The sequence below is a fragment of the Alligator sinensis genome, unplaced genomic scaffold (genome assembly GCF_000455745.1).
Source record: "Alligator sinensis unplaced genomic scaffold, ASM45574v1 scaffold1216_1, whole genome shotgun sequence".
NCBI classification, from domain to species: Eukaryota; Metazoa; Chordata; order Crocodylia; family Alligatoridae; genus Alligator; species Alligator sinensis.
In genome coordinates, this window is record NW_005842018.1 from 2,088,332 (window position 1) to 2,110,203 (window position 21,872).

The window sequence follows — 21,872 nt, forward strand, 5'->3', positions numbered from 1 at the left end:
TCTAGGTTTCAGGGGTAATTCCACACAACAGCAAGAAAGAGCAGCCGGTCATGGTGAGATTCTAGCTCAGCCCCCGCAAGCTCAGCCCCTCAAGTCAAGGCTGTTCTGACATGGCACCCTGGTTGAGAGCACTTTTATTACATCACTATGTAAACTAGGAATTTAGGCACTGCTGACACAATTGAATTAATCCAATGCATATGCACTTGTGCAGTGTGTGTGGATTTTCAGATTGCATGTGCACCTGAATAAAAAGGCAACTAAAATATCTACAAGCAGACTTGGTTTCTGTATTTTGAAACAGATTTATTTTTTGTTCTGTAAATGAGAAAGCCAGATAAGTCTCTTCCAGTCAGGTTATAGCTGTGCCAACTCTTTTCAGCAAAATAATTTTGAATGCTACTGTACAACTTCAAGTGAATCATTACAGCTGCACATTTTAAACTAGGACTTTTTCTATAAAACCAAGTGACATATACCAGTGTATATATATATTGCAGGCCCAACCGATTTATCTTGCACTTTGCTCCTATCTGAGTAAAGCAAAGCGAAACGTATATGTCTCATCAAGTATTCTACACTAAATTTACACAGTTAAAGGCGCCACAATAAAACTGCTACTTGGAGAAAGAGCAAGATGTGTTCCAAATGTGTCATACAAAACTATTTCATTTTATTAAAAGCTTCTCCAACACGATTGAGTTTTCCCTAGTTAAACTTATCACCACTTTAGTTTTCAAACTTACAAAAAGTGTGCATCTTCATCTCCCCTTTGACTGCATACATTCAGCTAGGTTCAATAAATCTTCCTCAGTCATAACTGACTATCAACTATCAGGATGAGAAGCTTGTGAGGTGAAGGTTACATAAGGCTTCCACTGCTGCAAATATACATGGAGTTCTTTACAACAGTTATTCATTTTAGACTATAAATAGTCTCATCCTAGAGCAAATTAAAACAGGAACAGCCAACCAGAGGTGTGAAGAAGGGTCAGAGTGAAGGCTTTCACTGAACCCAATGGGGGAAAAATACCCTATAAGACTTTCTTTGGAATAGAATTGGATCCTGTTCTAGCAGAAAAAAAATCTATTTGCTTGGCAGGTGAAAAAATTCCCCTCTGTGAGGAGCTGTTGGCCAGCATTCAGATGATGCAGTCCATCACGTGGATCTGAAGCGTGTCAATGTCCGGGAGAATTTCTCCACATTTGGGGCAAGAATGCATTGGAATATTCGATTGCTGCCAGTCTTGACCACCAGTTCCTGCCAATAAAGCAAATGAAAGACTGTTCACTATTAGGCCCCATTTTTACTCCATTGTGCAAGCATGAATTTAGCACTAGGAAATTATGCTAGAATGAACTGCTGTGCTGTCACAGGAGTGCTGCACCCTCTGTCCAATCAGCAGCTCTCAAAATGCCCAAGCAAGCAGCTGGGCAAAGACAGAGCAGTCCTGAAAGTACTCTGTGTTGTCCGCTCTGCCCCTGGCATAACACAAAGCTAGTTTGTACTAGGCACAGCAGGGCTAGATTTCAGAGCCTGATCCAAAAGTTCTCTTAGATTTACCTCTTCGAACAAGATGAGGCAAACGTTCTCGATCTAGCGAGGTTCTTGCTCCATGCCGACTTTGCATTTCCACCAGAGAATTTCTGCAGAGATGAAAGAAGGGGTGAGGCACCTGCTTTCAAATACAGTGAAAAAACCTATGAGGAAGAGACTCCTGTTTGATGTTACACCAGGTCAGACAGAAGATGGTGTCACAATGTTCTGCAGTAGATCTGGTCACCCAGAACTGCATTAATTCAAGCAATCTTTTAGGAGCAGTGGGCCAAAATAATGTTGCTTGGTCCCAAGCCAGCCAGTTCTTCCTACCTGGCCACTGTTTCTTCCCATCAATATGAACACACCTTATTGAAGAATACCCCCTCATCCTGCTGTTGACAACCACCAAAATGCTGCCAACATTTGGGCTTTGCAGATCAGATGGATGAGACTGATTAATAGGCCCAAAGGCCTTAGTTTACTGACCCCTGCATTAACTCATACTGCCTTACAGACCAGAAATCGAGTCCAGATCCTCAAAGGTAGATGGTTCCTAGCTCCCACTGAACTGGGATCCTATCAAATTCTGGGAGTCAATAGGAGTTAGGCACTTAAACACCTCTGAGGATTGGATTTGATTCTTTGGAACATTCTAAGGACTTTAAATTGTTTAACATAACTGAAAGTCTATTTGAAGTGTAAAAGGCAAGTTATACAGGAAAGCATTCTGGGGTAAATGTCTTCCATGTCCTGCAGGAGAGCAGGATGCATTCACATGTAATGTTTGCAAAGAGATCTTGGTTTTCAAGTTCTTAGCTTTGGTGAAACACATAACCACTAATCACAGAATGACTAGTTTCTGCACTCAGTTATACCATGGAAAACTATATTAAAATGTGGCGGATGGTGACAGAATTTAGAGTAGACAGAGTATATATTATCCAAATGGAAATTTAACCAAGACACCAGAGTAAACACCCTTCCTAAAGTACAATCTGAGGACAATGGTGGTAGTCTGTGCTGGTCTGAAACCAGGCAGAAGCATTTAAGTCTCTAAGGCTGCGTCCAGATGAGTGTGGATGTTTGGTTCCCTGGGGACAACTAGCAGTGGGACACCTTGTACCGCTGCTAGTTGTTCTAGGTGGTCTAATAAAAGATATCACCTCTACCATGAGTTCTGATTCCTCTTGCCTCTAGACCAATACAGTTACAACCTGGATACCTGACAAGATGATACAAAGACATCCCAGCCAGCAGTGCCTTTTACCTGCCAAGATCTTCAAGGTTGCTTTGGTCTTTTAGCAGGTATGCCAGCTGGACAGCCAACTGCTCCTTCTCCTCATGAATCTTCTCTCTCGCTGCCCTCTCAGCATGGAAGTCAGAACAATAAAGCTCCATCTGGTCAGAAAAGGAAATAGAGTCACATTCATCACTGTGCCCTTACAACAGCTCTAATCCTCCTGGTACACGTTATGCCATATGCCAAAGACTAAAACTCTAGCAGGCACAAAGAAAGTAGTGCTACGGGTCCCAACCAGAATCAGGGCCAGCATTTTGCAAAAGGCTGCACATATTCCTAAGCAGTCACAGATCAGTGAGCCGGCAGTCTACACAGAAAAGGTGGGGGAAGAAAGCATCCTTGTCACTGGAGGCCTGTGATGTGAAGAAAGAGAACGAGTCAATGACATGACCAAGGTTACACAGGAAGTATGTAGTAGGGCCAGAAAAAGAACCAAGAGTTCCTTAATCACAAGGCCAGACTTCTTATTGGCTCTTTGTTGCAAATCTGACAGAAACTGGTAGTAGAGATGCCCACTGATGATAATGCAGCTATCTTAAGCCTATGGGAGGCCAGTAATTACACTAGTCACATTATCTAACATTTTATCTATGGTGCCAAACTCTGCTTCAGAATTCAAACTCCAGTAGTTCCTACAACTGCCTTCTCTTAAAGGGAACAGACTTGGGAATTCACCCAAATACAGATTCTAGAGAAATCTGCAAGATCAAATGAAAAAAGGGAATACTATCTATTAACAAAAGTGGAGGCATGCACTCAGAGCAAAGGCTTGAAGCATTAAGTATATTCTTCCAGCTTCTGGACAGGGGGAACTATCCAAGCCTCCTCGAGTTTTCTGAAGTACCTGAGCCCGGAGGACAGCCATGGTTTCAAGGTCTTCCTCTTGCTTAGCAATGGTCTGCTTAATTTCATCCAGTTGAAGCTGTTTTGTAGCCAAAGCCTTCTCTGCCAGCTCTAGCTTTTTATTGAGTTCTTCTACCACCACCTTCTCCACTCTCTCTGACTGCAAGGAAAAGTGATTGTGATCAGTCAAGTGGCCTTTTTAAAGAAACCTCTCCCAGCTCCCTGAGAGTTCCAGGTCCCAGGTGTACAAGTCAGCTATCATCACTATTGCCTTGAGCAACATTTCATTTAAAATTCATACTGCAAGCATTCTGCTTCACACTGGTTTAAGTAGTTCCTTTGTGGCATGATATAGGCTACAATGGATTTTTCCTTGCCAGAATGGCAAGGTCTCTTAAACAACACACAAGCCAATTCAGAGATAAAGTGCAACTGAACTCCTCCATTCATTGCACTTGTTGCAGCATATATTGTACGTCATGGCGATGAATCCTAGTTATGGACAATAGCTCACTGTGCTAAGATTACACTGATATATTGATACTAATGTCAGGCTCCCAGGTTTGGAAGGAAAAAAAACCCAAAAAACAAATCGAGCAAACTATCCAGACTAGTGCGTATGCAAGAGAAACATGACTGCACTATTGCTCTCTAGTGGGTAAATTTAGAATGGCTCAAGTAGATGCATGTGGCATAATGTACCCTGTTAAACTAAATCATCTTTGTGATTCAAAAAAGGCTATGTGCTTTCCCAGAGTATGTACTTACTGCAAGTGTAATGTTAACAATGTACACAGCTATGTCAGTGTTGCTATTAGAGGTTTGAAAGGAACCAGAGCTAGTCAGTTTTGAAGCTCCTACTAGAAACCTACTTAGAAAGGCACTAGAATTGCTTGCCATCACTGGATGTTAAATGCAGGTTAGACAAACACTTGGCTGGGATGGCTTAGGCAAGGATGATCCCGCATTAAACAGGGGACTAGACTAGCTGACCTCCTGGGAGTTGTTCCAGTCATATACTTTTTAGAATTGAGCCTTGAAAATGAAAGGGAGCACAATCTCACAACTGACCAGCTCCCATCCTTTTTAAGACTTCTCATAACGGAGGCACTGCTGCTTCCCCCTTCACAGTTTCTGCACCAAATAGCACAATGTAAGTGCAACCCCTGGCCCCTATCTGCAGCGCTGCAAAGCACATACATCACATGTATATGCATTCACAGCGCTGTGGTGAGCTTTTATGACACCAGTGTCAAAAAAACCCAAATGCGGTCAAAAAAGCAAGGCAATGCAGCATGAATTGCCCCAAACCAGAGCCTGGTTGGCCAGAGGTAGGCTCTGGCTGCTGGCCAGGCTCTGTGCACCTGCATCACTGCTGCTGTAGCCCTGGGAGGCCCCCTGCTGCTGCTGTTAGTTCCCGAGGAAATGCACGTTCCCGCTTGTGGGGATACGCTCTTTAAGTGCATACACTTACATTACAAAATAGGCAGTGGAGTTGTGAGGTTCTATGCCCTTAATGGATATGCTGATAACCAGTGTTTGTTATCATGTAAGCAACGGAAAGAACTGGGACTAGCAATGTGTTTTGCAGTTAAGTGAATTATGCTGTTATCCAGGATGCATATAAATGCAATACACTCTTGTAGATGACAGCAAGTGTTCCGCATTCTTGGTTTTTACTGATTTTCACTGCTAAATTCCCTGATTATTTATTTATTTTTAAGTCATTTGGTTTTTACTGATTTACACCAGTTTTTCAGTTCAAATCCCTGTTAGCCAGCACAAGTGGGGAATGGCCCGTTCCCCACTTGTACTGGTTAAGAGGGATTTGAACTGAAAAACGGGTGGTGTCAGTAAGCTAGAAGTGCCACTGTGCTGGCTGCCTGAGGCATAGGATTTCCAGCTGGATGCAGCCACATGTGGACCGGGGGGAGGGGCGAGGGGGTGGTGGTGGCCAAATGGGGGCTGGGGGATGGGGGCCAGAGCCACTACCTGGGGGCACGGGGCTCCTGGCTTTGACCCCGGACAGGGCAGGCTGGGCCATGGGAATTGCACCCAGGGCAGGCAGGTCCTACCTGCACCCCGGCGGCTCTGGATTTGGCCCTGCCCCAGGTGCTGGGAGCCCTGAGCCCCGCCTGGGGCAGAGTGGGGCAGGCGGGAGAGCCCAGCTCCACTCCCATTGGCAGGGGATTGGACCTGGGTGCTTGGCACAAGGCTGAAGCCGTTATCTGGGGCCACAGGGCTCCCGGCTCTTAACCCGGGCAGGGCAGGAGGTGCAGGGGTTGGGGTCGGGTCCCCCTCCCGGTGCTGCCGCCTACCCCAAGTGCTGGGAAGAACCCGGTGCTACTGCCGGCCCCAGCACCAGGCTGCAGCCCGCTCAGAGCACCTGGAAGAGCCTATCCTGCACGCAGATCCCGGGACATGTGCCCCCCTGGGAAGAGCCCAGCACAGCCCCCCAGCCTGCAGCCCTCCCGGGGGGCGTGTAACAAGAGCCGTGCCCCCCACCCTGCACCCACTGACAGCTCCCTCCACTTTGCTCCCTGCTGTAGCCCCAGGAGCAGCCGATGGGCTTCACTGCACCCCTGCCCCTTCCCTAGTGCCAGCCTTACTTCCTCCCTCCCTCATGGCTGATTTTTCCTTGATTTAAACTGATTTTTTCCCTTTAGCCTGATTTCATCCCAATTTTTATGTTTTGAAGAGAAACCCTGAAAAATTCCCAGATTTTGTTTTTTTTTAAATAAAAACTGAGAATGTGGAACACTAATGACAGCCTAACGCAGAGATCAGCACTAGCACAGCAGAGGGAAGATTGAAATGGTGACACCTGTATTTCCTGGAACAGGAGACTTCAAGGTCTGCCTTTGCCAATGATCACAAAAGTCTACAGTGCTCTGGCAGGTGGTCTAGACAGCAAACTGAAGCTCTCAGTCACAGAATTGTTATTACAGATTCTCTGCCCCCCCCCCAAAATCACTGTAGTTTCTTTTCATGACCAAATTACCTCTTTGCTTTTCAGTTCTTCAACTGTGCTCAATGCATCAGTGAATTCAGGAAGGAGCTTGCTGTATGCTTCCTGCAAGGCAGCACACTTTGTTCTGTTGAAGGGGGGTGGGGGGAGGAGAGGGAGGGAAAAAAAAAAGGTCTGTATTGATCCCTCTACCATCTTCATTTTTTGCTAAATTTTTCTACCTGTTCCCACTTTCACATTGTTTTCACCTCTAACAAACCTGTCTTTCCCCCAGGTTTAATCCACCAGAAGCAGAATGAGCCCCAGCTGATATGCAGAGAACTTTTTATGGCTGAGAAAACTGTCTGTCAAGTTCTTTGCTGATTGGCTGCTTGCTCCACCCTCTGCTTCCCCTTACCCGGCAGTATTTTCATCTCAGCCTCACCCTACCTTTTCCTCCCTAGTTGTGTAATGCACATGCTGTGTGCTGCAATCATATCCTTTGCTTTACACTTCTATGTTGTATACCAGAGGTGTAACAAGCAACGTTGACACCAAGCGCAGAGGCAGTAGCTGGGGCAGCAGCAGTTATCACTGCTATACTTGCCCTCCCTCAAAATGGATTCCAGGAGCTGTTGCCCTGGTCACACGCCTCCAATTATGCTACTGCGTTATAAGTCTCTCTCCCTGTGCATCTGTCTCATTTGTTTGGATATGCTAGAGATCACCACATGGCAGAGTTCAAAACTTGATTTCCCCCAAGTTTGAGACTCTGCACGAGAAGCTCCAGTTTGGGCTTACTGCAGAGACTCCAACCTCCCAGACTGAGGAGATCCAACACCAGCTCACCTCCAGCAGCACATGGCTGTTTAATGAAAAAGAACATATGAGCGCACACAGCAATTATTGAGGTTCAGCTCCATTTTGAACTTTTTTTTCTCTGTAGTTTTTCCCTTTACCCTGACCCCATTTCTTCAAAGCACAGCACTGTTTCACACTCACTTTTCTTCTTGTGTTTTGGCTTGTTCCAGCTTAATTTCTGACTGCATGCTCTCCACCTGCAGCTCCAGCTTCTTGATGGTGTACAAGAGCTGCTGCTTCTCATCCTGATCTGTTGACACAGCAGCGCTTTTTCTTTCAAGAATCTGACACCTGACAGAAGAAAAAAGGAGAGTGCTTATATTTCCCCATCTCACTCTCTTGACGGAGTTGTCATAATGGGCATCATACAAAGCAAATCTTTAGTTGCGATTAAATTTACCCACAAAGCTTGTTTTATGAAGAGTGATGAAAGAAAAACCCATGCACAGACATCAGAAGATAAAGCTAGAGAACCAAAGCCTCGTTTCCTCAGATTATACATTCACAAGGAGATTGGAGCTTGTCTGAAAGTTCAAAAAATAAGTGCCTACATTGATAGCCTCTTTTTATGCATCTAAATAAGTCTGATTTTCAAAAGAACCAAGAGTTCATTTGAATAAGGCTAGATTTGGCTTTTTGGGGTTTTCTCCAGAATTTAAATCTGTTTGCAGGTGGGGTTGGGAGGGCAGATTTGCATTTGTTTTACAGGTCCCCTTTAGCCTCAGAACAGTGTGATGGGACATGTCTACATGTGCACGAACATGCTGTAACTATTGTACATTGAGTTTAGTACCTGTAATAACAGGTACTAAACACGCCATAATCAACGATACTGCACAGGAGTGCCAGTGCATACTTTTTACATGATGCCAATGCACTGTAGACTAATTCTACTGCACATTAGCACAGCTTTCACCATGACGTGATAATGCACAGTAGAATTAGTCTGCGCTTCTAGTGTCTCGTATAGATGCGTCCACTCAACCTGAAAACTAGGCCTTTTGGGTTTGATTTCCAGCTCTGTCCAATTCACTAGGCTGTCTCAATCCTTATAAGAGCCACCATGTTTCTGTGATTCTGATTCCCCAACTAATATATTCCCACCTCCAAGAACTGGCACAGAGCTTGCAAGTTAATGTTGATATAATTAGTTGAGCTCCAAAGGAGAAAGATGCTATAAATGCTGAAAATCATCATCAGTACAATCAAACACCTGAGCCTTACTTTTCTTGAAGCTTCTTCTGAATCAGCTCAGCTTCTTTCAATTTAGAGTGAGCCTCCTGGAGTTCTTTAAAGAGAGCAGACACTTGCAGATTCAGAGTTTCTATTTCACTACCAACCTATTATTGAGAAGGAAAAATTGCACACACTCAGACAATGTAATACAGAATAACTGAAAAACAGTCAGAGGCTTACCTCAGGCAATAACTGTTCTCCTGCAAGAACAGCACACAACTTTCAACATCAGTAGGCTCCGTGTTTAATAAGGGAATCCCTGTCAAAGGCTTCACAACTACTAAGTATTCCTGCTATAGTTGAATCCTAATTTTAAACACCCCAAACTTTTGTAAAATGGGGAGGGAAAAAAAACCCAAAACATTCCCCACAATATCTGACAGATACAAGCATCTTATAAAATTTACAATAGTGGCCATAATGTGCTAGGTCTTGTTCAAACAGAAAAGGTGGTATGTTCCCATCTGAAAGAATTTACAATTTAAAGATGCACCCCACCCCCCAAAAAAGATTTAATTAGTGATTGGAATCAGCCTCTGATACAATATGCTTGTTTGTTATAGGTTAACAAGTTATCCCCAAGCAGACCTGAAACTTGCTATCATCAATAAGCTACTTTCACATAGGTGACAGCAGATGTAGAACATCAGAAGGTACTTGAATGTTGGCTCAGCATGAAGTAACGTGAGGTATGCCCCCTTTTCATGCCTCTTCGATTTTCATCTGAGGGCTGTAGCAGGAGGTAGGGAGTTGCTAGATTTTATCAGATGTCTGCATTGTACCTGAACCCAAGCAAAAAACCTCAACCCAAACAGTCTTTCCATACACACTACATTCTTTGATATAGAACATACTGGTGCGACATAAACAGGAAGCCTTTAGCTACAATATTTCTGAAAGGGTTCAACAAACAGTAATTCCATTCACTTCCAGGTTCTAGGGAAATCTGTGGCACAAACCCAGAAGATGAATGATTTCTTGCAGAACTACAGATATCTGTAAGAGAGTACCTTCCTTAGGAGACCCTCTGGCTTCAGGTTCTCATTTGGCCTTCAAATCACACATAAAACATTTTGGTAAAACTTTTCTCAAGTTAATGGACCATAAAGTTTAGTCATCCCCAAACGTGCATGCAGACAATAAGGCAAAATGCAATTAGAGCCAAACAAAACAGAACAAGACAAAACACTGATTTCAGTGAGCTGTCTATTCCCATGAGCTGTTTATCCACTTGACTGTAAACCACATGGAATACTTGTCACTGGAAGATGATTTTTTCAGAGACCTACCAATTGAAGGGTCTAACAAAACCAGCACCTTTCATGATCTGAATTTGGACAAGACATGGAATTATGTATGCACTGCAGACTCAGTCAGCCCCATCATAACACAATATAACACAAGCTATAAGATCCTAGGAAAAGACAAGGGCAAAGGAAATAGTTCTGCAACATTTGTTCTCTCCTCCAACTTTAGATGAAGAAGATACCTCAGAATCCAAATTCCTAGAATGCATTCTTCTATCTATAAAACTAGGGACTAGAAATCCACGGTTTTCCTTCTGGAGGTAGATGCCAGAGGAGCAACTAGACCTGTTCCTTACCATGGCCTATTTGTCTCTACCACTAATTTCTACATAAACACCCTAAGAACATGCAAGTGCAGAACATGCAGATCTATGGAGTTTCTAAATATGTAATTCCACCCACATGCTCCTAGCCTGGGCATGTGCTAGAGTGGATCTTCAGCATTAAAGCAGCCACTAGCAATAATCATAGAAATTCTGCCCTAATATCTCACATTAGATGACGATCGTACCTCTACCTCACCAGGCTACTGAAGTGACAGAGCTGTTTAGCCCATGGTTATTTCAGTTTCTCATCTTACTCTACAAGCGCGGAACAGTCAAAGCGGTTGGAAAACTGTAGGACACAATCACGTACTAATGACTGTTACCATCTCTTCCAAAACTATCAGTGAGACACCAAGGGCAGAGGCTACAAGCCCAATTCCAATTCTATCCTCCAGCAGCACAATGTACCTCAATAAAAGCTACAAAAGAGTCTTCTATCCTTCTGCCATCACAGCCACAAAACAGCAGCCAACAGCAGGATTATTTCATAGTGAACTAACTAATCTGATCAGATTCCATATTTCAGGCTCAAGGATGAATGTACCAGTCAGAAGTTAGGAGCCGTCATCTTTCTTCGCAGAAAACCAAGTATGAGAAGAAAATGGCCATGGCATTAAAAGTGAAAGCAACACCATCAGCATATGTTACTTACTATGGACAAGACTGCTAGATGCCTTCGGTAACATTTGAACACTGTACTTGGCCAAAGAAAAGGTATGTACTTCCATTAGAAGTGGGCACAGTCAAAACATTCTTGAGAAGCAAGTCTGCCAGCCTCACAGAAAAACTGGCTACCCCACATCTCAGAAAAAAGAAAAAATGTCAACACAATGTAGAGAGCTCCCCTCAGATATCACCCTACCTCCAGCTTCCCAGTACTGCCTATTAACAGAAAGTAGCTACACCCAAATTTCAGCATCATTTAACTACACTGCTTCTTGAGCACTTTGTAGTTAAGACTAGGACATGGCCCAGTGACAAATACAGGGGTCCTTTAAGAAACCTTTTCTCGTGAATATGGATGGAGGCCGTTTCCAAGCTACTGTTACCCTGACTACATGACATAGCTTAAAAAGGTAGATGCAGTACTATGATGCCATCAGTCAGATCCAGAGTGGTGACAGAAGTAATTCTTCATCTCCAAGGGCTTTCACCTGCAGAGCCCCAGGTGATCAATGCCACTCCCCCACTCTTTTTCAATATCTACACTGGTGAGAAGAGACAGCTTGGAGACATGGTGGAACAACATGAGCCCTTGTGCCAGCACCAGCACACTTAGGAAACCCAGCTGTCCACTCCTTTTTTTCAGAGATACAACCAGTGCCATCAGGAAGACATCAGATGCCCAAATAAGATCAGGAGATGGACAAAACATCTGGTTGAAACTGCACAAAACAGTCTGTGTTTGTCACCTTCAGTAGCTCCCTGTACTTGGGGCTGAATATGCAATGTGGAGGTTCCAGCTTGGGCAGAATTCAGATGCCAACCTGTTAGCCTGGTCAAAGAGCCTCCTGCTTTGTTCTCTGCTGACTCCATATGAACTTGAGGCATTAATTAAAAACATTAGGACTATTTATGACTGCATCTGCATTCAAGATAGGGGTGTGGCTTTGGGACAATGTAGCTTGTCAAAATTGCATGATTTCTGGGAGAGAAATAACCCTCTTTCTAAATATCAAGATCTTTATAGTGCACTGCCTGTGCATTGTGGCTCAAAGCCTGTACAGCCAGCCATGAAGGGATCACCTGAGAGTAAAGGCATTTGTGGCAATAGATGCAATTAAATCTCCTCTTCAGTGAGCATGGTCAGGGGAAATAGGACATGGCTGGGATTTCACATGACCTGCTGTAACCATCTCTTAGAGTCTTTAGATGCTACAGTAATTCAGAACAATTTTTAAGAGGACCAGCTGGGAGTCAGAAGAGTTCAAAGAGTGCTTTTTAGTTCAGTTCCTGAGCTCTGCTCCATACTTGGTGGGCACAGCTGAGGATCTATGTCTTGTGTCACTCCCCCACAGATGACTGGCACCTACCGTCTCTGAGCTTTTGTCTTCTTCGTTCTCCCATTCCGTTTGAGTCCCAATCTCCAGTTGATCACTAGCCGCCTTTTCCAGCTTCAGGAGTCTGAGAAACACAAAGATCCAATGATGTCAGTCTCAACGTGCATTTGATAGGAGATAATGAGAAAAATGGGTAGTACTCATAAATCATGCACTGTTGATGTAAATATACTCTGTCATTAGAACATCCAATAGGAGTCAGAACTCAAAGCCATAAGCATGTTGAAAACTGAAGCAAATTTGGCTCAAAGCCTGTATAGCCAACCATGAAGGGATCAAAGCCTGTACTCAAACCCATCAGCACTCGAAACCATAAGCACACTGCAGATTGTGCCTATGCCTCCCCCACGCATCTACACTTATATTACTTTTATATAAATATATAATATTACACTTATTATAAAGTATATTATATGCTATAATGCCATACAATTACTCTGTCATACAAATAATATGAGTTTGTCATATTACTTATATGACAAACATTTATATACTTATATGACAAGTTCACGGTAAAGAAAAGCAGTGAAATTCAGTTATGGGGATCACTGCCTATAGGGATCATTTGCCAGTGTAAATCAAAACTGTTTCTCCAAGACCTTTCCCTATGGGTATAAATATATTTCTCTCTTCCAAAGATTAGCTCTAAATCAATTTTTTTTCAATTAATATTTTCAAAACATAGGGAGGTTTTAACACTTTTCTGAGAGTCCCTTAGATGCAGGTAATGCTTGTTATCTCTACTAGAAGGCCACTGAGAGCCAATTCTAAGTTCCCTTAGGTGCCATACTGTAAGATGTCTGACAGGTCTTTCTAACTAGAAGCTTCTGCTCAGACAAAGGAAATTCCACTACTTGAAGAATCACACCAATCTACTTAGCAGAGTTAGGCCCTCATTCAGGTCTCACTGAGAAACTCATTTTAGGATCTGGAATTAAAACTAGGAGCTCCTAACAAGCTCCTTAATGATGTACGCAAGAGCCTTGAAAATATGACTGAATTTAGCCTGAAACACAAGTACGATCATCCTCATTTTCTACAGTGACTGACCCAAGACCTCCACACCAAGTGAATGACACGAATGGCATAATCCACTGAACAACTGCAAAGCTGTATGAGCAACATGTAGGGTGAAACATATCCTCAAATATTCATATCATAGTTTTTGTTTAATTTGGGGCATGTTCAAACCCAGCCAGGCCAACAAAAATGCATCCCAAGGGACTGTGCATTAAGGGAGTTAATAAGACAAGAAAGGGAAGTTTCCTTCTCATTTACCCTTGCTAGGAGAGGGTGGAGTGGGGGAAAAGACATTTCCAAGAAAAATGGCATGATTGCAGAGCTGTTCAAACTCCATCTTGTGCACTGCCACGAAGATCACACAAACATTCAAGATCTGGCTATAGGCAGGTAGCAACCAAAACTATTCTGAATGGCAGTGTACCCATTTCATACCTCTCCTTGTGCTCTTGAAGCTCCTTTTCAAGGCTCTCCCTTTGCTGAGTCTCATTTCTGAGACAATGAAGCAGCTGGCTGACAGTGAGCTCCTCAGATTCCAAATTCTTCACTTCATCCATAGATTTGTCCCTGCATTGAGCAAACCCACTGTTAGTTACAAATTAACTACAGTCCCTTAGAACTCAGGGCAATTTTCAAAAGTGACTAGTGATTTGGGGTGCACCAGATTATCAAGCCTGAGAAACTGAGTGGGACCATATATTCAGATGTAACTATGCATCAGCCCTCTTGCAGCGTAGCATGTGCCTCAAACTGACCTTCCTCAAAAACTGAGCCTTGCCCAACAGTTTAAAGGGGTGGCAGTCCCCTAAAGTGCCAGATCCAGGAACCCAAGTACAGCTTGTTATGTGCAGCTGTTCCACAAGAGTTTGCACCAAGAGTAGAGAAAAGCAGTTAGCATTTAATTAGGTCTGTGCAAAAAGAACAAACTCTTAAACAATATTCATGAATTTATTCAGGGCTCTGAAAGTATTGTTATTCCTGATGGAGAGTTTCATAAAATAGCTCCCTCCACTCTCCTGCTACCCCTTCAAGGAAACATGCAACATTTCACAACTCTATGCAGCACTGTTTCCCCTGCCCCAGCTAAAATGGCATTTAAAAAAATTAAAAACAGGCAATTTTGATTAAAAATACTCTTTTTTGAATCCTGGACTCTGCAATATATTATCTCCATGCTCTTTTGAAGTCACATGATGCTAGTGGAAAGCCAGTCCATGACATCAAATCCAAGACCTCACTTCAAATACAAGGGGGAGAAAAAAAAATCACCTTTCCAGAGATATGACACAATCTTCCCATTGCATGTAGCATGGGAGTTCATGCCTGGCTAATCACACATGACACACAACACATATACAAGGAACGTATATGTAAATACACACATATTCTGTCTCTCTCTCTCTCTCTCACACACACACATTCTTTATTTCCACATACAATACATTCTTTATATAACAGAATACATAGAAATCATGTGGCATAATACTGAAAAGTATCCAGCTTTTATAACAGGAGACAGCAGTTGCTTAAACTGCAAAGTGAGCTTATGAGATGAAAAGGTCAGAATCCCACATCCACTGGCAGGGCTATTTTGTTCAGTCAGATGTTGCAAACAAACACCCATACTTCAGTCAGCAGTGCCAAGGGATTTTTGTGCCCATTGTTAATTCTGTTTTGACTTCAGTGCAAGCAGGATCCTGTATCTCTGAATCTGATAATGGTCTTATTCTAAGGTTTCTATTGTGGAACAAAGCTACAGATTTAGGAACACTAGAAATACAGCTGCTGTAACTCACAGCAAATAAGGCCATAGTGGTACATTTAAGCTCCACCAGATAAGAGGAACTCAGAGAATATAGGATATGATAACACTGAACGTTAAACACAATGCAAATGGCATCTTGCGTGAGTGAAGCCTGTCTCATGGTCAAATTACCAGAGCTTCTCTCGTCCATCTTAATCACTGACCATAATCTAATTGACTAACAAGTATTTAATGGTGTGCTGAGTGAAGTAGTGCCATAAACTACTGCATGTCCTGGAAACAGGAGCACAAGAAAAGCCTGTCTATGGAACGCAACTTGTTCATCTCCAATCACACTGGCTTGTGTGTATCATCTTCCCATGTAATGGGGAAGGCCAAACCATAAATCCAGCAGTCATGCCCTTTGTAATTCTGTAAGCTGGTGCTTGCTGTTCAATTGGGCAGCCTCCAAGCTGGAAACCGTAATAGTATTAGCTGTCTAAATCTATGAAGAGTAAAGGTTCAGCAACTGGGGAGTGGGGGTGGGCAGTCCAGCACTCAGGCACAGTATCTGATACATCTTAATCAGATTGACAATTTTCTTTAAAATGTCTAAAAGAGGCAAACTCCCAATAGAACCAGAATCTACATACATGAAGGCAGCCACGTCACTCGTTCCTTGGCTATTAATATCTTGATTTTCTCTTAAAGCTCTGCTCACTTCTCCTTCCTGTTAAAGGAGAAGAGTATTAGCTTTGGTAGTTTCAAATTTCATCCAGCCAGGGAGCATGCTTCTATGTCATTCACTTTTAAAATTCAGGGAAAGATGAGGAAACCTTGCATCTTCACAATAAAAGTACACAAGGCCTTGGAAATCCATCTCTAGTTTGGAAGTTTTTAAAATTAAATCTCTGATGTGCCCTGCTTACTCAAACGGTGAACAGTGGCTCTCCCAACCATCTTCCCCAGTTACTAACCCATAAGGAGTAAATTAGAAACCAGGCAGTAACTGGCAAAGTCATTAAGATTAAAGATGATTTTGAGTAAATACCTCTCCTGTCCTCCCATACAGGCCCATTTTTCTTTACCAATCCAGAACACAATACCTTCCAATTTGAAGTCAAGGGCCATGCACCCAGCTTGCAGCATTCCTTAGCAAATCTAGAAACTCAGTGAATGGGGCTTAATCAAAACCCTTCTCAATTTCACATTTCTAATACTTCTTACAGACAAGAACCTGTTGCCATGGAAGTGGCCAAGGTCATAAGAACATAAGACCATAAGGACTGCCACTTACTGGGTCAAACCATAGGTCCACTTTGCCAGTATCTTGTGTCACACAGAGTGGATGCTGAAAGGGAGATGGAACAGGGTTTTTTCCATGGATCCTCTCTCACTTGCAGCTTCCAGCATTTAAGGTCTAGGAAGTTCTGATTCAGATGCTGTACCCCTGTCTCCCATGATCAACAGCTACTGATGCCCCTTTCCTCCAAGCATTTGTCCAATTTTTGAATCTGGCTAAACTGTCAGCTTTCACAACATCTGGTGGCTACGGGTTCCATAGATTAATTACATACTGTGTGAAAAAGAACTTAATTTTGTTAGTTTTAAACTTATTACCTACTAGTTTATGACCCCTAAATGGAATAGCCTTAGCCTCTGTAGTCTCTCCTCATATGGAAGGCCCTCCATACCGCTAAATATCCTTGTTGCCTTTCTCTGGTTCTTCTCTGTCCTTTTTGAGGTATGGGGACCAAAACTGGGCACAGTATTCAAAGTGTGGACACATCATAGATTTATGAAGGGGCATGATGATCCTTTGACTTTTGTTTACAATTCCCTTAACAATCCCTAACATTTTGCTTGCCTTTTTGATGGCTGCTGAGCACCAATAGGATATTTTTAGTGAACTTTCCTGTGTGGTAGCAGCTAATGTAGAATTCATCATAATGTATGTACAGGTTTCCCTTGCTTTTTTGCTGTACGTGCATTCCTGGAAAACTGTGCATAACGTGAATTCACATGAAGGGAGTCTACTTTACAATGTAACGAATAGGGATACTTTCCAAGACCTCGACCTTACTGACCCCCAGACCCATTTCTCCCACTTTTACAAGAAAATTTTGGTGCTTGCCAACAGCAGACAGTTCATACAAGCACAGGGCACTATCATAATAGGGACGGCAACTACAGAAACACGTGTCGCAGACAACAAGTGAGGAGCACAGATCCACATGGGAGACTATATTTTGGTGTGCATCACTCCCACAGTGCACTGCACAAAGCAGCCAACTGTGGGCTTCCACCACACTGATAAAGCATAAGGGTGAATTTACTTTGCATATAACAAATTTTTGGTATAAAAAGGATCATCACATAAGAGCAAATTCACACATACAGAACCCACAAAGTCAGACCAGGCCTCTCAGTCTGCTATCTGGTACCATGTAAACTAGTACAGCCTGTTCCACAGTTGGGTTCTTGGCAACTAAACCAGTGCCCCAACTGGGCTGGCCTGGGTGAGGGCGGAGGGGGAATGAACACCCAGCACGACTTAAAATGGGACCTGTCAAAGGGCAGATGAGCTCCATGCCTGGAGAGGACATGGGTGCTGCCAGGTCACTTTGCCCAAAGAATCACTAATATATAAAGCGACTCAACTAACCTAGGAAGGTTGTTACAGCATCTAAGGTGCCCCAACATTTGCAGTAGCCTCAGGACCAACTTGACTTGCATCACTTCGCACTTATCTACATTGACTTTCATCTGCCATTTATTTGCCTATTTGCTTAATCGTGCCAGATCTTCTGTAGTTCTTTGCAGGCTGCCTTGGTCTTTATCACTTTGAATCATTTTGTGGGGGTAATTTTATCATCCACAAATTTGGTCACTTCGCCACTCACCCGGTTTGAGGTTTGATGGATTTTGGCCCAGGAAAAAGACTTCCTATATATAATAGTGGTAAAAAAGTCTCCTGTGCTTCTTGCCTTTCTAGTGCATACCATTGTTTCTACTATAAAAATTAATCACTCTAGGGTACATTTTCAACACTATGAGAATTACCTGTGCAATCTCTGTAACTGCTAGTAGGAATTATTCGAGTAAATACCCATTATCTTAAACCCAATGGCTACTATTCCTAATACAGGCCAACTGATAGCCCCTGAAGCAAAAATATGCAGCCTTGAATGGACAAAACAGCTCCCTATTGCTGTGAAAGGCTTGTTACTTACCATCATCCTGATCTCAACAAAGGAGTCCTCCCCTGAGATATTCAACTTGAGCTGCAGTTCAGAAATGATGGCGACCAGATCTGCCTTCTCAGCCTGGAGCCGTGTCATCTGTGTCTTCAGCTGTGCCAGTTCCTTTCCAGGGGCAGAAGCCAAATACACAATATATTAGCTAGCCAAGAATCAGAGGCAAAACACAATACAACAGCATCCTACATGCCCTTTCATTTACTAAAATCCCATTAGGCACCAAAAATTCAGTTTACAACTATTAAGAACTGCTCTGGGCTTGCCCCTATCAATGAGATCAAGCTGCATTAAACTGGGTTACTCAGCCGTGAGACTATCTCCTGCAAGGCTGTAACACAATCTGGAAATAAAGCCTCCATACTCCTCTTGCCCATGTCTCCATAAAGCAGGAGTAACTTTACTCCACCCTGGTATAAGCAGGAGGAGAATTAGGCCCATGACTTAAATGTTCACTGCTCTTTACGCTGCTAGGCCCAACTGTGTTGTTTAGTTAACTAAGCCAGTGGGATGAGTGTCTTTTAACTTGGCCTCTCACGGCAGCAACTCTCAGTGCAGGCAGGACTATTTTAAGCATCTGGACACTATGATGAAGGGTACAAAGGACAAGAAGGTAGAACCGAACCCCTCCCACCATCTGTACTTCTTCCCACCTCTGGCTCCAGCACACTGGGTACCTCTCCACAACTAGCCCCTGCCACAACTATTTCTTCTCTTTGCCTCTTTCCCAGCTCCCAAGGCTCTGCTATGGTGGCACTGCCCCTCCTTCGGTACCATCTTCTCTGCCTGTGCCCCTCTCTGTGGCTCAGATTTTATGCTTAGAGGAGGCAGCAGGAGCCTACTGCAGCAAGGAAGCAGTAACTTTTTAGCAGTCAGCAGGAGAACAAAAGCCAAGGAGCTTCTCTCTCAAAACTCATCTAAGCACTGGGAGTTTATAGCCTGTGGAGGCCACAGGATATAAGTGACCCATGGCAACTAAAGCAGATGAGGTCATCTGCCTACAATTTATCTTGAATAAGAAGATAAAGTAAAAGGATAGGGCGAGAAAAATAGGGACAGTTTTGTTCTCTCTCTCTCTCTCTCTCTCAAAGGAATTTGGGCTAGAATCAGGGCAATTCCTTTCAAAGGGAGAATAGTCTTGGCTTAAATGACATTTTGTCAGGTTAAACACCACAATATCTCTAGCAGAGATTGATTACATGGAAAGAATTCCGGAAAATCTAGATTTCCCTCTCAACTCTACAGGTGAAGACAACTAAAACAGACTCATCACTAGTCTGCTCTTCTACACCGGCAAAATGCTGCACGACGAAATTTGCAAGTGTGGTTTTGAGAATATTGGATTGCTTTCTTGAACAAAGTTTCCACAGGAAAAAAAACCAAAAACCTAATCAAAGTCAAGGAACGTGCCTCTCCATGGAAGATTTTTTTTAAAATAATAATTTGGGGCCAGCCTTGACTGGACAGTGCTGCTTTAGAAAAGGGTTTGAGAAGTGAAATGAATAGGTTTGCTTCCTCAGCCCTAAATGCTGCAATGGAGATATAACTTAGCAAACTCAGGAGCTTACCCACAGCCGTACTCACTTCTGGTCTGAGCTCATCCCCAGCACCTGCTCAAGAACCATGGGCTTTCATCTGGTCTGAGAGCAGGCACCGAGGACAAGCCCAGAGCAGCCTCACCAAACAAATTTCTCCTTCCAGAGCATGTAAATGCTGTTCACCTGAGTCTGCTGACATCAGGGGCGGGCAATTATTTTGGGCAGAGGGCTGCTTACTGAGTTTTGGCAAGCCATCGAGGGCTGCATGAAAGGCAGCCAGGGGCGGATATATATTAATTTTCTAAATTTTTAAAGGGCCTTGCGGGCCGGACAGAATGGCCTGGCAGGCCGCATCTGGCCCACGGGCGACATTTTGCCCACCCCTGATTTACATGGTAGAGGCCACGATCCATCTATATACTCAGTATCTTGCCTCCAAGAGTGGCTAGAACCAGAGTCTTCAAGGAAAGATGCTGTACTGGGCAGATGTAGGATAATCTGTCTCCAAGAACACAGACTCTACATCCCTAACACTGAGATTGCTTCAGGACTGAAAGCATGAATTTAATAAAGGTTAAACGTGTCAAGAAGCAAATCTCTCTCCAAGTGCCTAATCTGAGCACAAAGCAGGATTTTGAACAGGATTCTTCATTACCATCCTCCAGCATGACACTACAAACTACATTCAATCTCTGTCTAGGTGCCCCATTACCAACCACTCAGTTACAAACAGGGATAAACAAGGTTTAGTCTAACTCCAAACACGAGTGTTATAGGACAAAGTTTGACTTAATAAGAACAGAATTACTTTCATGACTTTAAAAATAATGAGATGAAAATATTTAACCAAAAAAACCTTCCATGTGATATTGAAAATCCAAATACAAGAGCACAACATGAGTACACAAGAAATAGAAACTAACTAGAAAATAAAATCCAAAAGTTAAGAGTGAGAAACCGCCCCCACACAAAAATAGCAAAGTGGAGAATAGAAAGCTAGTGACTTATCTGAAACTCTTCAACTTCTGATTATTTCCTGTGACTTAATTTTCAGAGTTGTGGAACACACCCAAAGCTGAAAGGAGTCAGTTATCTTTGCAGAACATTAAATAAATGTACAGCATGATAGTGGTATGAATGCTCCCCCTTCCTTAAAAAAAAAAAACCTACAGAGTTGAATAAATAGATGGTGCTTAAATTACCATTTCAGGCCCTTCCTTTCTCTCTTTTAAGTTTTGAAGTTGTTTCCTCAGCTCCTCATTTTCAACACACTTCGCTTGTAAGCAATTTTTAGCTTCTTTGAACTTGGACTCAAAAAACTCACGCTCCTCCTTCTGTTTCTCTCGCCATACAGAGAGCTCCTCATACCGATCCTTCATCGCTTGGTTATGTAGTTTCATGGCTTCTAGAGAGTGTTCAAACACACAAACATCAGTGTATGCTGATATCTGGCCTCTAATACAGGAGGCTGCTGGGCCAGAAGGAAAAGCAGAACTTATTTAGCTGGGCAGTGATCTGAAGCAGGCATTCCTTTACCATATGTACTAACACAGGAAACACAAAAGGATGCTGACTTTGTTGGGAAACCTCTCGTGTTTTAACAAAGATTATTATTACCAATATTAAAGCACAACTTTGTGCTATCTCTATGGGTTATTGCTATGCCAGGGCACAGAGCTCACTTCTCTGCCTTGCACCTGGAGGGAAAATACTGACACTTGCACAATGTGGATGCAAAACTACCCCAGGAGAATGGGAGAGCTCTACACCCAATTCGTGCTAGTGTCAATGACAATGAAAAGATGAAGACAGTGGAGAATCAGACATGTTCTTGAACTTGCCCCTTCCCCTCTAACTTGGGTGGATAGTCTTGACATTTTAATACTCTGTATG

At 43.1% G+C, this 21,872-nt stretch overlaps 1 protein-coding gene across 3 annotated transcripts in view; it reads right to left on the reverse strand.

Moving 5' to 3' along the window:
- Positions 1 to 285: 285 nt before the first annotated feature.
- The window catches only part of LOC102372550 (optineurin-like), a 28,295-nt gene continuing 6,708 nt past the window's right edge, over positions 286 to 21,872 (reverse strand). For all 3 annotated transcript variants that reach the window (XM_014519247.2, XM_014519248.1, XM_014519246.2), the window contains exons 3-14: positions 21,182 to 21,384; positions 18,418 to 18,549; positions 15,838 to 15,914; positions 13,876 to 14,007; positions 12,394 to 12,484; positions 8,716 to 8,831; positions 7,633 to 7,782; positions 6,685 to 6,778; positions 3,685 to 3,843; positions 2,808 to 2,938; positions 1,565 to 1,647; positions 286 to 1,261 (exon numbers count right to left, since the gene is read on the reverse strand). In XM_014519247.2, coding sequence (XP_014374733.1) covers positions 1,143 to 1,261; positions 1,565 to 1,647; positions 2,808 to 2,938; positions 3,685 to 3,843; positions 6,685 to 6,778; positions 7,633 to 7,782; positions 8,716 to 8,831; positions 12,394 to 12,484; positions 13,876 to 14,007; positions 15,838 to 15,914; positions 18,418 to 18,549; positions 21,182 to 21,384 — 1,487 coding nt within the window. In that variant the 3' untranslated portion in view covers positions 286 to 1,142. The remainder of the gene's footprint in view (positions 1,262 to 1,564; positions 1,648 to 2,807; positions 2,939 to 3,684; positions 3,844 to 6,684; positions 6,779 to 7,632; positions 7,783 to 8,715; positions 8,832 to 12,393; positions 12,485 to 13,875; positions 14,008 to 15,837; positions 15,915 to 18,417; positions 18,550 to 21,181; positions 21,385 to 21,872) is intronic.